Source organism: Zonotrichia albicollis, chromosome 3 (assembly GCF_047830755.1).
Source record: "Zonotrichia albicollis isolate bZonAlb1 chromosome 3, bZonAlb1.hap1, whole genome shotgun sequence".
In the NCBI taxonomy this organism is placed as follows: domain Eukaryota; kingdom Metazoa; phylum Chordata; class Aves; order Passeriformes; family Passerellidae; genus Zonotrichia; species Zonotrichia albicollis.
This window is the reverse complement of record NC_133821.1, coordinates 25127137-25143360: the sequence shown is the minus strand read 5'-3', so window position 1 is coordinate 25143360 and position 16224 is coordinate 25127137. Positions and strand designations below refer to the sequence as shown.

The following is a 16224-nucleotide window of genomic DNA, read 5'->3' as shown; positions in this document are numbered from 1 at the left end:
AAAATCACTTTCCCTAGCTCTAGGGTCTTGCAATGAGTTTTGTTCCACAAATTTCCGGCAGTAATGATACTAAATGTTCTAGTTCTGCTAATAGATCATGTAGGAGGTGATAGAGATCCATATACATTTAATATAAACTCTAGTTGCCTTTAAAAAATACCTAGATAATTAGATTGCAAAGTTGCTATGTTAAAGGAGTATTCCTACTAAAGTGAGGCACTCAGCTGCTGTGAATGGAAGTCAACTGTTTAATCTTCATGCTGCCCTCTTGTAGGAAAGCTGCTGCCATCCAAATGTTTCTCATTTTCTAAATGCTCAGCTTGAGAGGTGCATTGAATGCTGCCAATTATAGGTGACACTACTGCTCTGAGGCATATGAAGTGCCACAAAAAAAGCACCATAAAGAAAATCAGGCCACCCATGTTACCTCTCCAGCAGGCTTTCTGCATGAGAGGTTCTGGCTGACCTGGATGCTGCAGCTATAAATGAAGGCAGCTCTCCCTCTGCTCCCACAGAAGTGAGAAAAACTTGTGCTCTGACCACAGTCCAGGTGCCTTTCCTCCCTTCCTGTCTGTGTCTGTTCCTGGCCATGCTGGTGGCCCTGAGAGCTCTGCAAAACAGCCCCCTGTACCCAGTGAGGGCTCAGAGACAGTGCAAGGGGCTGGCTTTTGCTTTCCTCATGGAACTGTGGGGAGAGAAACAATTAAATGCTTGTGGAGCATTCCCAGGTGACAGGGATGAGGTGTCCAGGAGAATAATATGTGTGTGTTCTTAAAATCAATAAGGATAGAGAAGTGACACTGAGCAAGCAGGGTGCTGAATGAATGCTCTTGGTTTTGTCGTTCCTTCAGTGGTGGAAGAGGACATGGGAGTCTCCTGTGAGCAACAGCAATGCCATGGGATTTAATAAAATAACCTTTATGCAATTAAGAAGTTTATAAATTGAAGATTTCCAGCCATATAAATGTGTATTTGTTCAATGCTGCTCTCCTCATACCTTCCCAGCCATCCAGTTTGAAGGGGTGGTTGTGCAGCTGAGTTCCTTGTTCCTTGTGCCTTCCTGCTGATGTGCTCCTGGGCTGATGCTGTGGATGCTGCCTGGCAGACACTGGACACTGCTGCAGGAAAACTCTTGGGCTGCCTTTGAAGAAGGCAAACTCACCAATCCTTAACCAGTAAGTGAGAACATCTGGGGATAATATTTTTTATTACTTCTTAGAAGTTCAGTTTAGAGAAAAAAGTGCATTGTCTTTTACCCTCTTTCTCTCACAAGAGTTGGCAGGGCTTAGTTTGAGTTACATAAATGTTTGCAATGATGTCCTTAGTCTAGAGTTCAATGAAAAGATTTGGAGATGAGTCAGTGATTTTTAACATGGCAGCTTAAAGTCAAGTTGAAAATACAAGGGTAGTGAGTTCCTTACTTTTCTTGCTCCTTCAAACATAGGGATATTTCCCTGCTGCCAAAGGGTGGATCTGTTCTGCTCTCCAACAATAAAAAGCAGATGATTTTCCTTCTTAAAATACCCAAAGGGGATTGCTAACACAGATCCTCTTCTCTGTGTGCCCATCCTCATGTGCAGAGCCAAATCCCATCCCTTCTAGCAGCAAGGAAAAGCAAATCCCTGGCATTGAGGGCACCCAGATTAACCCACTGCAGGATTAGGATGCTTGAGCTGTTGTTAGAAGATTAGTATATTTGGTTGTCAACACTTGCTGAACTTGGCCTGAAAATGATTTCCAAAGAGGTCACTGACTCATGGGTGCCAGTTTGCCCAAGCACATTGGGAAAGCCCTAGAGTTAGAGCAAGTGGCTGCAAGGATTAAACTGGAGTACTGAGTGTGCAGAATAACTGTAGGATTTAAACCTGTCATTGCTGGTGGTGGGGACAGAAGGCTCTGGCAGGCTGATCATAATATCTGAGCTCCTGCCTTGCTGGGGAGGTGTTTCTGGGGCTTTGCTTTCTGGAGTTTCCTGCTGATGGCAGTGTGTGCCGTTAGGTGGGTGAGCTGCCCGCAGATGAACTTTTCTCAGCTCCTGCACAGTGCAAAATGAGTTTATTTTGAGGACAGGGCCTCCACAGGGGCATCTCGAGGTAGAAAGCAATTGGCTTCCACTTTCTGTTCTGGGACTCAAACTGTCTGTGCTCATAATGTTTCATTTCAGCTACTAGCAGGAGGATTCATGTTGAGGGTTTTAAAAAAAATATAGGATCTTCCTCTTGTCAGCAGGGCACTAATACCAGCACAAAGTCTGCTCATGCCAGCTCATCACCTTGTAAATGCTTACATGGCTTACAGAGCGTGGGGGAGTGACAGTGGAGCTCTGGTCCCAGTGCGAGCAGTCCTGCTCAGCTGGGTGTGCTGGTGGCTGAGCTGCTGCTGGAGCACCTCTTGGGGCTGCAGGGAGTGGGCATGGGAGGGGTGGGCATGGTAGATCTCTCCTTCTTGAAAAGCAGCTTCTTTTCGTATTTATTTTCTTCTTCTCTTAAAACAAATGAGGGCTGTAAAGAGTCTAAAGGCAGACCCTTTAAAGATTTTTTGGTTATACAGGAAGAGCCTGGATTTTCCTCTGTTTATCAGTGGAAAACTGCCCTGATGGTAAAATAACTATTAGTTGGAAACTGTTTTACTCTATCATGAGCCAGATGAATACAAACTTATATTTGATTCAAAGCAACTTATCTTGAAATGTACCAACCACTGCCTGTGTCATGGAATTGGTTCCAGTGATTTCATTCAGCAGCATTATCTGGATTTCAAGACACATCCTCTTGTAAATATGGATTTTATCATGCTTCTTTTTGTGCATCCAAACATTAGCAGCCATTTCTTGTCTGAAATTGATATAACGGCATTTGCCACTCCTGTGACAATATAATTTTATTTCCTCAACAGGCCAGCAAAGATATTCAAACCCATGTGGAAGAAATAAGCCTGAAAGTTCTCTCAGAGAAGATACACTATAGAAAGGTAGGGTCTTTCCATAAAAACTTCCTTTGAGTTTAACTTTGGTATCTTAAAGCTATAGCTGTCCTGAGCATTCCCACTTTTGGGAATGCTGTGCAGCCTAGTGAAGCAAGAGACATTCAATTTTAATAACTTTCTAAGCACTAAGTACATTGCTCTGTATTTTACAGATGTACCTGAGGGGATTTTTGTAGAGCTGCATGATAAAATAATTTTGAATATTTTATCCAAGGCCTGTGTTGTGATTTATTCTGAAAAAAAACCCCAAAACCTTCTGAAACCCAGAATGTGGGCTTTAAGTCTGTGCCTGGATTACAGAGTGTGGCCAGAGGACAAGGCCACCACTGTGGTGGCATTGCTTCCACTGGTCTCACTGCAACAAGAGATGCATTCTGGAATAACCAGCAAGAACATGGGGCAGCAAGGTGTGTGGGGGGGGCACGTGGGTGAATTTTGGTTCTTGCACTTGTCCAGTGTTTCCTGCATGGAGAACTTTCCCTAGATTTAGGTCAGCATGGACCTGGCTGACCAGCTGTGCCTAACAGGCACATGTTTGATAAAATGGCCTGTGTTCAGTGAGGAATTTTAGGCCACCCATTTTTTGGATGAAAATGTAATGTCTGACATTGTGCTGAGGTCATTCGGACTATCTGATGATAAAGACATATATATGCCTATACACACTAGATATGCATAGAGGGCCATAAATAAGACATGCTCCAGTGTAGAAAAAGATTTTAATCTGCTGGAGGGAAAGGCCACACAGTGTTTGTAATGGTTCTGCTTGTACTTCAGCCCATGCTTGCTGCAACAAGTGCTTACAACCTTGTGACTTGAAGGCAGTTTCTAGGACATGGGCAGAGTCAGTGTGTACATATCTGAGGGGTTCACAAAGTGAAAAAAGGAGAGAAAAATGCCAATGCCACCATGCTGTGAGCTCAGGCTTCTGTCTTCTTCAAGGAACATGCTACGCACAAGCAGCTCTTGTTTTTGATCCATGTATAGGGCACAACACATTGTCTGGCTAATAAGAAATAATCATACTTAAACCACCGGTTTCCACATCAGAATACCTCCAAAGGGTGGACCTCAGAATGCCTCCAAAGGGTGGACCTCCCACCTACACAGACAAACAGACAGCAACAGTGCTGGCTGGCTGCCCTGCACTTCCCACAGCTGGCAAATCCATGTTCACATGGGCTTTCCACCCCATCTCAATGGCCAAGGAAGCTCCAGCTGGGTTAATTCCCAGTCCCATGATGTTGTTTCCAAAGGGTGAAGATAGTTGCTAGTTAATTCACTGCCTTTATATTTCACATGGGGCAGTTGCCAGCCAGACTGTCTGCTTGGTAAGCACTGTGGCTGCACAAGGTAAATAACATTTTGATGCTGAAGAATATTTTAAATTGGCTATAAAAGTTTAAATTTGAGAGGAAACAAGCAGAAATATAAAATGAAAGGAGTGGATGTGGTGAGATTGTGGTTCTGTAGCAGACAGAGGTGCAGGTGGAGACTGATCAGCTTGCATGGGTTGCACTGCTTCTGTGGGGTGGGCTTGCACTGCAGGGCAGGAGCCTTTTGTATATCAAAGAATGAAAATTTACTCGTGACCCAATCTCCATCTGGGGATGTAGGAAGATCTGAAGATGCTCATAGATCCAGACTATGGATCTGTGTTGTTTTTGTTCAGACTGGATCTTGGAGTTCTTTTCCAACCTAAACTTTTCTGTGGTTCTGTGTATTATATCTGTGTGTTCATCTCTGGAAATGTTTAAGGCCACTGGATGGGGCTTTGAGTAACCCGGTCAAGTGGGGAGTGTCCCTGCCCATGGCAGGGGGGTTGTTGGAGCCCCATGATCTCTCAGCTCCCTTCCAATTCAAACAATTTTTATCTCCATCTTGCCCAAACCCCAAATCCAGTCTGTTTCTCCAGCACCCCCTGCCAGCATTTCCTGCTCCGGAGCACTAAGATTTTGAGGTGCAGTATTTCACATTAAGTGCTCGGTTTCCCTCCCCCTGGCAGGGACGAGGAAGGACAAAGCAGGCAGGAGCCCAGAGCATGCACTCATTAGCTACTGTCTGCCAACAAGTTGGGAAAGTGCAATGTTATATGAAATGTCTGGCTGTTATAAAAGGTTATATGAAATGTCTGGCTGTTATAAAAGGCTTTGGTTAAGTAATCACATTTCTCTTGCATAAGTGCTTGTTTTTGGGAGGCTTTAGCCAATTGGAGGCTGCAGCAGCACACAGACAGAGAGTATGTTTAACTTCTGTGAGTTTTTATTTTTCTTTTAATAATAATAAGTGATTATTAATCTGCTGACAGTTGTATGAAATCTCTTTAGATAGGGTTCGGAGGCGGAGACTCCCCAGCGCCGCTTGTAGCTGAACCACAGCTGTAAAACGCTGCCATAAAGCCTGTGTGGATTCCTGTGAGTAATATTTCTGATTCTTTTAATGGGTGTTTGTGACTGGAGACTGCAGGCAGGAAGTGTTGCAGACATTTATTGCAAGCAGTAAGTTAGAGGGAGGCAGGAGGTGAGAGGCACTAGTGAAACTATTGACCTGTTTAATAAGGCTTTCCTCCTGGACTTCTGTAAGCAAACACGGGTTTCTCTGAAGCTGTGCAATCAAGGTTCTTCAAAATATGCTAATGGAAAAGAAATGTGATGCTGAAGTCAACTGCAGGACAGTGGGAAGTCAGAGTTTTAGCCGGGCAAGGAGGTCACAGGATGAGCTAACCCTGTGTACTGGAGCAGGAAAATGTCCTGTTCGTATATTCTTTCCTTGATCATGGACAAGTGTACAGGGATATTTTTCTTCTACGTTTTCATGGCTTTCAGAAATCTGCATGTCAGTTATTTCCTGAGCCAGAAATGATATCTCTAATAGTACAATATAATAGTATAACACAATAATACAACGGTGGATTTTTCTTTTCAAAATTTGCTAATCCAGTGTATCTGTTAAAGACAACATGTTGAACATGTTGTTTACAATTTGATTGACATAAATCTACTTGGGATTTCATATCTTGCATTCTTCCACATAGGATTTTAATTTTCATATTTTAAAAGGGTGTTTTTCTGTTAAGATAGAACTGAAAAGGGAAAAAACTTGTATAGATTCACAGAAAACAGAACCTCGCTTCCCACTTCCTTGTGACGTGTCTGGATACAGCCCGTTCTGTGAACAAAGCCTGGAACTATAAAACAATTCACTGAAGTGGGAACTGGAATTTATTGTTCAAGACTGAGTAATGTGAAACAACTCAGTTGTTACTCCTGCCAACCCTGGAAAGCATTGAAGTGCCACTGTACAGAGAAAGCAGCTCAAGTGCTGAGCTGTGAGGAGAAATAAAGCTGTTGCCTATAGTTGGGTGTGTATGTGCTTACTCTTAGAGGTGCCACTAAACTTTTCCAGCATAAAATAAATGCTGGACTAATGGAAATCTCTTGGGAAAGCTCAAGTCACTACTTACTAACTTTGAAAAATTGTAGAATGTGGATTTTATAGTCTATAAAGTGCTTGAGACGTCCTAAAGCAGTTAAAGCTTATTTGCAGCCAGTAGATGAGGAGGTAATAGCACCATGAAAGGAAGTTAATTTGTCAGAGTTAGAGGATTAGAGAGGTAAATGTGAGAAGTTATGTTGAACTAAAAGGCACTTGGCTGCTAAGTGAAGACTTCAACATTTTCATATTTGCTTCCTAGAGTGGGCAAAATTGATGAGCCTGTTTGCTTCAGTAAAACAGTGATGCCAGATAAGTTAATTTTGTGGGCTAATTATTTAGGCCTTTGTGAAAACCTTAGGCAAACCCAAGTTATGGCTCTTGCAACGGAGAGTGGCAGAGCATGTGGCTCTCCCAAAGCTTCCCATTTCCATTCTGCAACCTCACAAGATCTCGTCAAAGTGAGATGCTCCTAGCCCATGCTAAGGCCTTTTTAGTTCTAATGAAAACTCCACAAATAAAAGCTGGCAGTTAAAATTTGTGAATTTACAACGTTATTTCTAAAACAGTCTCTGGGATGTGGAACAAATCCAGGCTTCCTTTAGGATAAGCCAACAATATCTCTAATGTGTTTCAGAGTAAGATGGATGCTCTACACAAGTTGAAGATTTTGGTGATGTTTCTGTCTCTGGCTACTTTCACGGTCATGGTGATAATGAATGCTGGAAATGCCACTGGGACTTTCAAAGGTAATGCAAGCAAATTTTCTTCATTCAGAGGTGGGTTTCATGCTTTATATCATGCAGTGATACAAGGTGGCTTAGATGGGATAGATGTGTTTGCTGCCTCATCAACTCTCCAAATACACTTTGTTCTGTGAAAGCCGGAAGTAGCTGGTGCACCCTCCAGGTTTACAGCCAAACCAGTCCCTTGGAATCCAAATAATGTCCCTGCTGAACCTGGATCTGATGCTGGTTTAAAGGCAGTCTTTGCACACCCTTGTATCCCTGGTGGAAGATGTTCAGGATGCTGCTGTGGGTTTGTAGATGACAGTGGTGCTGCATTTGAGCACTACCTGGCTGAATCTGCCAGGAAATGCCATCATGCCATCCTCTGGATTACACAGACAGCTGCTTTTTCTGGCTCTGTCTAAGAGGGCAGGGGCACGGTGCTCACAGTAAGGGACAGTGATCCCATAATGGATGTCTAAACCAACTGCAGCACGTGGCTGGTTTGCACCAAGGGCATGCTCTCATCATCCTTGAACCCACTGAGGCAGGGAGGAATATTGAAGGTTAAGGAAAATCAGCAGTCTTTTCCCATCCTCTGGATGCAATAACACTTTTGCCTGCAATAACATTCCACAGGTGTGTTCAGGACAACCCCTGGAAACATCTCTGCCAAGTACAGCACTGATTTCACACCAGCTGGCTGGACTTTCCTCATCTGGAACGTCATCTACGCCTGGCAGCTCGCCTGGCTCCTCTATGCCCTGTCGGGGATCTGTCGAAGGTATTTTCCCTATTTACTCTTTATGGCATAAATGAGCAGCGACAGTGACTCTTCCCTTTTGGAGTAGCTCAGTCTCTTCCCTTCCTTTCAGGGGTTTCTAGCAAGAGCAAACCCACTGCCATCTGTCTTGACTTGGCATGTTGAAGCTCTGTGGCTGGAGCATCCCTTATGTCCAGCATCCAAGGCTGGGAAGCAGTTTGCAGGTGTACATGAACTCCTCTAAAGAGTGGACAGGCATCAAAGTGTGTAAACTCCTCTATGAGGATTCATTCCCAGTGATTCAGGGAATCTGAGAGATTTACCCAGTACCTGCACTTACCCACTGCTAGGGGCTATGGATTACAGAGCTAATGCTTTGAGTTTACTTTCTGTTAGAGATCAAACAACCAGCACTGGGGAGTCTCTTGGTTTGTTGAACTGGACTGGAAACTTTTCCTGGGGTAATGAGATCAATAACTGCCTGACAGGGAAAGCCACAGGTATTTCTGCATTGTATCAAAGAAGGACACAGAGGAGAAATAGTCTGATTTAAGCCAAAATGTTTAATTCCAATATAAAGTCCCTCCTAATATAAGGAAAATGAGGCCAGAAAGGTTTGTTTGGTCAATGCAGGCATTGTTTTCCTCTCTTCATACCCACTTTTCCCTGGCAGGAATGAACTTGGATATGTCTTCATAAAGCCAGACTTGCTGCCAACACCTTTTTATGTGGCATGGTGTCTGAATAATTGCCTCAATGTTGGATGGCTCTTTCTGTGGGACCGAGAGTAAGTTGTCTTTTGTTACAAATACTTTTTAACACTCTTGATGGGATCACCCCAGTACTGGTTTTTTCCTCTATGTTTTTTAACTTTGTGTGTGAACACTTAATCATGCCTGCAAAACTCCATGCCAGGCTTTGCCAAAATGTAGCCTTCATAAAAGTTTGGGGGGCTTGCATTATGTTGTCATCTTGCCCATGAAACAGATTGGTCATTGAAGTCTAAGATCTCCTCAAAGCTGCTGTTCTACATTTTTACCTGCACAGGTAAGACAGGAGCCATGTCTCTCTTTATTAACACAGTTAAGCTCCTTGCCTTGGATGGTTTCCATAATGATGGTCACATTAAGGGCTTATGAGAGCACCCTGTCAAGAGGTGAAGAAATCACTTGGAGTCAGAAAAACAACTTCATGATTAACAGAGTAAAAGAGCAACAGCAATACATCAAAATGAAGGCTATGTGTAGTGATTACCTTTATTAAAGGCTGATCGACTTAGAGACAGTAAAGGCCAAACACTAAAGCTACAAATTAAGGCATTGTGACACCAGTGAGAAAAATGTGATGTCTATTGTGTGTGTTCATGTTCTTTGTCCTAGATACCTCCTTCCAGCCCTGGTGTTCCTGGCAGTCCTCTCTTTTACCACGTGTGCCTCCCTTTATGTTTCCCACCGAGCCTTGAGCATCCATTCCTCGTGGTTTGTGAAGGCTCACAAGGCTGAGCTCTGGCTCATCCGCATTCTGGTATGAGGCTTTTGAGAAGCTGTCCGGTGGGTAAATGGGAAATAAAAACAACCTCTGTGCAGTGCTGGAGGTATCAAAAGTGCAAGATCCAGTGGCAGAACATAGCTAAGGAAAAATTTCTGCCCTGCACAGAAAGGTTCTTAGCAAACCTTCTGGAAAGGCATCTACATCTCTTGGCACAAACTGGGAGTGGGCTCTGTTCTTGGCACTTCCTGAGATACCAGTGTGACATATAGCTGGGCTGGATCTCTGGAGCCCCTCGGGACTGCAAGGCTTCACCTTTTCTCTGTGTTGAGGGACTTTTCCTGCAGCTAGGTCCAGGAGTCTGGCTTAACTGCAGCGGGGCCTAGGGGTCACCAAAGACAAACAGAGTGTGTCACTCCTGTCCCTTGCTGTGCTGTGTGGCAGGTGCAGAACGGGCTGGCCCTGTACCTGACGTGGACCAGCATCGCCACGCTGCTGAACTTCGCCGTCGTGCTCATCTACAAGTGGAACGTGCCCAATGAGAAAGCCACCACTGCTTCCCTGAGCATCCTGGCTCTCAGCCTGGTGATATGGTAAGCAACCCCACGGGTCCCCACCAAGCCTCAGAAACCTCTTCCACCTCTCACCAGTGGTGACCAGCTGTTCCAATTCACTCATCACTTGTCCCTCTCCCAACACCGAGTACAAAGGCCTCTGTTATAGTTCATGGCAGATGAACTGGGAGTCTGGGCAGACCTTTTATCCCTTGATCTCAGCAGTGCCAATAAGTATTGTGGGCCAGGAATGTGTTTTTGTGACTTGCATGAGCCCAGCCTGCCTTAAGTTTACATCTGAAGGTGTGATACAGAAACCATATGAAACGTGGCTTTATTTTTCCCTAAAGTTACCTTAATTAAATAATTTATGACTTTTTGAATATTAGTAAATGAAAAATTTTGGGCTCTTGTCACAGCTGGCCCACAAAACCCCTCATTCGCTGTCTAATTCTTTTCCTAGAGAATGGAAAACAAAACACAGAGAAAATTATTATTCTGGTCACTCTTTTTCTTCCCAGGTTTTATCTAGAAAACTACTTTCTTGACAAGTACGTCCGCTACAACCTCACAGTGTACCCAGTGGTGATAGCAGCTCTGACTGGTAGTGCGTGCAGGAGCGGCTCGTTCTCATCCACACTGACCAACGACGTTTTTATAGGTGAATCTTCCCAACTCCTGCAAAAGAGGGCCTCTAAACACTTCACATCTGTATTGAGTGCAGAGACTTGCCACTTGAAAAGCATTACTTGTTAAAAGCAGAACGAGGGACATATTTGAAGGTATTTGTTTTGCTAAGGAAAGAGCAGAGCAGAAATCATTGCGCATGAGCCTCGGGCTGAACCCAAAGCTTGTGTTGTCTCAAGTTCACTTCCCAGTGCAATGTTTGTCCTGCAGTGCTCCATCACCCACTTGGCTGCTCCAGTAGCTCCATCTGAGGAAAGGAAAGGAAAGGAAAGGAAAGGAAAGGAAAGGAAAGGAAAGGAAAGGAAAGGAAAGGAAAGGAAAGGAAAGGAAAGGAAAGGAAAGGAAAGGAAAGGAAAGGAAAGGAAAGGAAAGGAAAGGAAAGGAAAGGAAAGGAAAGGAAAGGAAAGGAAAGGAAAGGAAAGGAAAGGAAAGGAAAGGAAAGGAAAGGAAAGGAAAGGAAAGGAAAGGAAAGGAAAGGAAAGGAAAGGAAAGGAAAGGAAAGGAAAGGAAAGGAAAGGAAAGGAAAGGAAAGGAAAGGAAAGGAAAGGAAAGGAAAAAGGAAAGGAAAGGAAAAAGGAAAGGAAAGGAAAAAGGAAAGGAAAGGAAAAAGGAAAGGAAAGGAAAAAAGGAAAGGAAAGGAAAAAGGAAAAGGAAAAAGGAAAGGAAAGGAAAAAGGAAAGGAAAGGAAAAAGGAAAGGAAAGGAAAAAGGAAAGGAAAGGAAAAAGGAAAGGAAAGGAAAAAGGAAAGGAAAGGAAAAAGGAAAGGAAAGGAAAAAAGGAAAGGAAAGGAAAAAGGAAAGGAAAGGAAAAAGGAAAGGAAAGGAAAAAGGAAAGGAAAGGAAAAAGGAAAGGAAAGGAAAAAGGAAAGGAAAGGAAAAAGGAAAGGAAAGGAAAAAGGAAAGGAAAGGAAAAAGGAAAGGAAAGGAAAAAGGAAAGGAAAGGAAAAGGAAAGGAAAAGGAAAGGAAAGGAAAGGAAAAAGGAAAGGAAGGAAAAAGGAAAAGGAAAGGAAAAAAGGAAAGGAAAGGAAAAAGGAAAGGAAAGGAAAAGGAAAGGAAAAGGAAAGGAAAGGAAAGGAAAAAGGAAAGGAAAGGAAAAAGGAAAGGAAAGGAAAAAGGAAAGGAAAGGAAAAAGGAAAGGAAAGGAAAAAGGAAAGGAAAGGAAAAAGGAAAGGAAAGGAAAAGGAAAGGAAAGGAAAAGGAAAGGAAAGGAAAGGAAAAGGAAAGGAAAAGGAAGGAAAGGAAAAGGAAAGGAAAGAAAAAGGAAAGGAAAGGAAAGGAAAAGGAAGGAAAAAGGAAAGGAAAGGAAAAAGGAAAGGAAAGGAAAAGGAAAGGAAAGGAAAAAGGAAAGGAAAGGAAAGGAAAGAAGGAAGAGCTATGGACTTCCATTTGCCCTGTATTTTTGGGCATATGGGAGCAGTGCATGAGCTTCTGACCCACAGAGGGCTTCACATGCTCCTCCCCTATGCAGAGCCCAGGCTAGCCTTAACAAGTTTTCCTGGGATTATCTGGTTGCTGCCAGCCACTGTAGCAGAGTTGAGTGTAGTCATCCGTAGTAAATGGGCTTAAGCTGTCCAAATTCTGTACAATCACAGTCTGGCAGAAGCTGTACCATTATGAGCAGTTTGTGCTGACGTGAAAGGCACTGAGCTGTGTGAACTCTGAATCCTGCTGAATGGTTTGAGATGCCTATTCCCACCACGGGGTCAGCAGAAGGGAGCATGTTCCCACCCTTCAGCCTTCCACTGCCACATACCAGTGGCCAAAGCTAAATGCTGGACTGGAACCACCATTGGAGCTGCTCCAGAACAGTTCCCTTGGCTCTAAGTGCAGCTGGAGCCCAGCCATGTCTGAAAGCACCCAGCAGGACTTGGCAAAGCTTGTCTGCCACAGCCATGGCAGCACTGGAGGTTGGAGGTCTCCTGATGGTTGTGGCCACCAGGAATGTGGAGGTGTGCATGGTCTCTGGCAGGCAGATCTGCTTCTGCAGTAGGTAGTGCTTACCAGCAAAACTTCATTCTTAGTGGTTCAGCTGGTTTGGCTGGTAGGACGAGAATGTACTTTTCCCAAACTAGACATGTTTCTTTATATAGTTCAACTATTCTTGGAATATTTTGTTAATGTAATGTATTTTAACTCCTGTGTCCAGGAAGCCTCCCCCTTTTTAGACATTCCTTGACCTGGAAGCATTGGGCAAGTTTCACTGCATAGCAGTAAAACTCTGAGAGATAGAACTCTGGGGTAATGGATCCTGTACAGGCAATTGTGGTTTTTATTCTCTTTCCTGAACACCCCTGTTCTGGGACCTGAAGTATGACAAGAGGAACTGTCATTTTTTATGCCTAACATGCCTCTGTGTTTTTTCCCCAGTTGTTCTCCTGGCACTGACATGTTTGATCTTTGCTGTTCGGCTGGGATTAGTCATATGGAGACACTGGAAGAGACCACTGGAAGCATCAGAATCCCGAGGCCCATCAGGCACAGTGGCCTGAGACCTCTGGCACTTCGTGGCTGATACTTGAAAGGGAGAAAAAAGAATTGGGCATGTGCTGGTCCTTCCCTCCTGTATCCATTTCCTTGTGCATTTCTCTCCTATTCCCCATTCCAAATGCAGATGTCTTGCATCTGCAAATGTGTCCTGCTCCCACATTCCCTTGGATCAGCTACTCACAACCCTGACTTGAATCCCTTTGATTTTACCCTGGAAAAGTTCAGGAAAAGTTCCTGAGCAGCCCTGTGCACCTTTGTGGTGCCTGGGCTGTGGCTCTCTTCTCCTGCCAACAGGCACCCAGAAGGCTTGCACACACAGTTGTTCTTGTTTTTCCCTTGGTATCTCCCTTTCTTTGAAGTGCAGATCCAAGTGAACTGTCCCTGGGGTTCCAGGGGAGCAGTGGGATGTCTGTCATTCCCTTGGCCATTGGTGCTGAGCATCCTCAAGCCCTGGTGCTGTCTGCAGATCTCCTGCAGGCAGCCACTGCTCCTTTCCTGCTTCTCTTCAGCATGACAGGAGCAGATACTACAATTTGATATCTGCCTTTGCAGTGCCAGCTCTGCTGTTTGATGTTCAGGGGGGCAGGGGGAGTGACTGGAGATTTCTGGCACAAATGTGTTGCCTTTCCCTGAGCTGTGCACAGCTTGGGCTGGCTGGATGTCTCTCACTGGGGAGGGTTTGTGGCCTCTCTGGAAGGAGGTTAGATGTACAGATGAGCTGGTACCTGATCTGGGGTGAAGCCTGATGCTTCAAAGGAAACCTGTTTAAAAAAAAAAAAAAAAATTGAACCGGTGGAGCGAGTTCATCCTGGATCAGTGCCTTCTCATGTGGCTTCACCACTTCTGAGTTGGGATTAGGAAGCCTAAAACTGGATTGACTGAATTTTTGGACCACTGCCTTTCCTTCCTGTGCCTAATTGAGAGTTGGTGGTGCCTCACAGGTGTCTGGAAAGTCTTTGCACCAGGAAGGTGCTGTCAGTGCATCCTGCAGTATTATTAACAAAACTAAATTCTAAAATAACATGAGCTATTGTTTACATTTAGCAAAAACCAAAAGTATTGTAATTCAATTCTTCTCCTCATTCTGGTGTGGTTTTTTTAAAATTTTCAAATAAATCAGCTAATTCTACCACTGTGCCACTAACTCTGTAAATCATCTAAAGCAACTGTCTTGGCTCCCACCTCACCCATGCCCAGGGTTCCAGAGTGACTCTGGTCCCTTGCTGGGATCTCACGGATGTAGCTGCTTCCACTGATGCTCAGCCTTGGAGGTGAAGAGTTGGAGGATGTAGATTGCTAGGTATTATTTAAACTCCTTTGACCAGCATGCTGCTCATTAAGTTTCTATTTTATTGGCTCTGCCTCCCAAGAGCCCAGCTAATAAATTCCCAGCAGCCTCTCCATAAGCTGCCTTCTTTAATACAGGGGTATTAAATCCACTGGCATGGGGATTAAGGGGTCCAGGCAAGGTGAGGAGCTGCTGTGAGGCTGTGCAGCAGTCAGTGCATGGGAGGGTTTTGTATTCTCCCAGCAAGAGCACTGTAAGCAGCTCCTGGACTGGGGCAGCTGCGCTGCTTTTCCACAGGACATTGAAAAATGCCTTCAGGACTTTTCTTGGTGTCTGTACCTCGTTTCTGTGCTGGCCACATGACCAGAAGCCGTATCAAAGAACGCAATTAATTGTCTGGGGAGAGTTGACAGGGCTTTTGCAAAGGGAAATCCTGTCTAATAAACCTGAAGGGCTCCAAAAGCACAGGCAAGGGTGAACTGTCCCATATTGCCACTGGCCTCTACAGAGGCACAAAAGCTGCCAAGAAAATCAAAGTCCTCCTGCTGGAGATGAAAGCTGGGAAGCAGAGGGGATGTTTCTCCAGGAAGGGAGTTTGCTGGAGCCATGTGTCACGGGCTGGATGAGGTGGTCACTAAAAATGAAGGGATTGCTTCAGGATGGACAGTAATTTAGGATGGTAAAGGAGAAGCTAGACTGGGGAATTGCAAAAAGCTGTTATAGAACTGAGAGGACAGAAGTCATTGCAGGGGTGTCCCAAATGATGCTGTGCTTCACCTTGCAAGTGACACCCTCTTACCTGGCCCCTGCCACTTGGGCACAGGGTTTGGGGTATTGGCAGCCATGCTCACCCAGACATTTCCACATTTCTGGCAGCAGCAGAGGTAAATCATGTATCAGGAATGGCAGGGAAGGAGTCAAACCTACAACCCCCTCCTGCCTCCCTAAAGCTACTGTGCACCCACATCCTGAGGGCTTTGTGCAGCCCTGGTCCTTGCACTCTCAGGAGATTATGATGGGTTTGGGAAGAGCTGTGGCATCAGGGAGTGAGATGCCTCCCTGCCCATCCATGCTCCCCAGAGCTGAGGAGCAGCTCAGGAATGTGAGCCCCTTCCCCAAGGGCACCCTTTGGTGGTGGCACAGGGTGGGTGCTGCTCTTCCCCCTGCTCCTACCACCCCAAAACCAGCTGTGAGGGGAGACTCAAAGGCCCTTTGCTGATGAGGTGCTGCAGCAGCACCCATTTAATCTTTGCAGACCTCCCAGTGAGAAAGCCCCTGATGACTGCCTTGATAATGAAGAGCTACCCCAACCCTCATTTGGCCACCCACAAATAATTTCCTGGTCTCCAAAACCCCCTCCAAGCCCTACTTTCTCATAGCTGGGGCAGACAGAGGTTCCCACAGCTGTCCCAGCACACAAAGCTCCAGCCAGCTTTGGGAAAAATGGCTTTTCTTGCATCTGCAGCAGGAACAGGATCCTAAAAATAAACCACCTGCCCCTTTCTCTTTCAGTGGGCAGGGGGGAAAGAAGATAAAAAATAAGTGTGACCCTTCCTCTTCCAGACTTGGGGATAGAGATAGCTTCAAGACTATTTTTAAAGGCTTTTTATTTTTCCTGAAATGCCTTATTTTAACTTGTCTTTCCAAAACCACCAGTACATGATTTTGCCCACAAAAGATTTTTCTTTCAGCAGAGCTGCATTTCAGAAAGCTGGAAGCCTGCCAACCTTTTAGCAAAAAATAATCAGTCCAGCCTTTGTTTCCATGAGGGATTATGGGATTTGGGTGAATTTTAGAGGATTTAAAATTTCT

At 44.8% G+C, this 16224-nt stretch overlaps 1 protein-coding gene across 7 annotated transcripts; it reads left to right on the top strand.

The window, feature by feature from the left end:
• The first annotated feature begins 718 nt into the window (after positions 1-718).
• LOC102075018 (uncharacterized) lies at positions 719-13976 on the top strand. Of its 7 annotated transcripts, none has more exons than XM_026794948.2 (10): positions 719-1175; positions 2896-2970; positions 5313-5399; positions 7055-7166; positions 7785-7929; positions 8582-8695; positions 9288-9432; positions 9841-9989; positions 10472-10611; positions 13005-13976. In XM_026794948.2, exons 4-10 carry the CDS (start codon positions 7061-7063, stop codon positions 13124-13126), a joined length of 921 nt encoding a protein of 306 aa, XP_026650749.1. In that variant the 5' UTR covers positions 719-1175; positions 2896-2970; positions 5313-5399; positions 7055-7060; the 3' UTR covers positions 13127-13976. The 7 variants fall into 7 exon arrangements, with proteins under 7 accessions (XP_026650749.1, XP_074393102.1, XP_074393103.1 ...); XM_074537002.1 differs by lacking the exons at positions 719-1175; positions 2896-2970 and adding exons at positions 4963-5102; positions 5133-5224 and having other exon boundaries at positions 10472-10732; XM_074536998.1 differs by lacking the exons at positions 719-1175; positions 2896-2970 and adding exons at positions 4964-5102; positions 5133-5224.
• The last annotated feature ends 2248 nt before the right edge of the window (positions 13977-16224 follow it).

What these genes read in the sequence shown, in the direction of transcription:
- LOC102075018 (XM_026794948.2), top strand. Translation starts at nt 7,061, where the DNA reads ATGGATGCTCTACACAAGTTGAAGATTTTGGTGATGTTTCTGTCTCTG. An exon ending in CTCTTTCTGTGGGACCGAGA is followed by an intron (nt 8,696 to 9,287) that starts GTAAGTTGTCTT and finishes TCTTTGTCCTAG; the next exon opens with ATACCTCCTTCCAGCCCTGG. An exon ending in TCTGGCTCATCCGCATTCTG is followed by an intron (nt 9,433 to 9,840) that starts GTATGAGGCTTT and finishes GCTGTGTGGCAG; the next exon opens with GTGCAGAACGGGCTGGCCCT.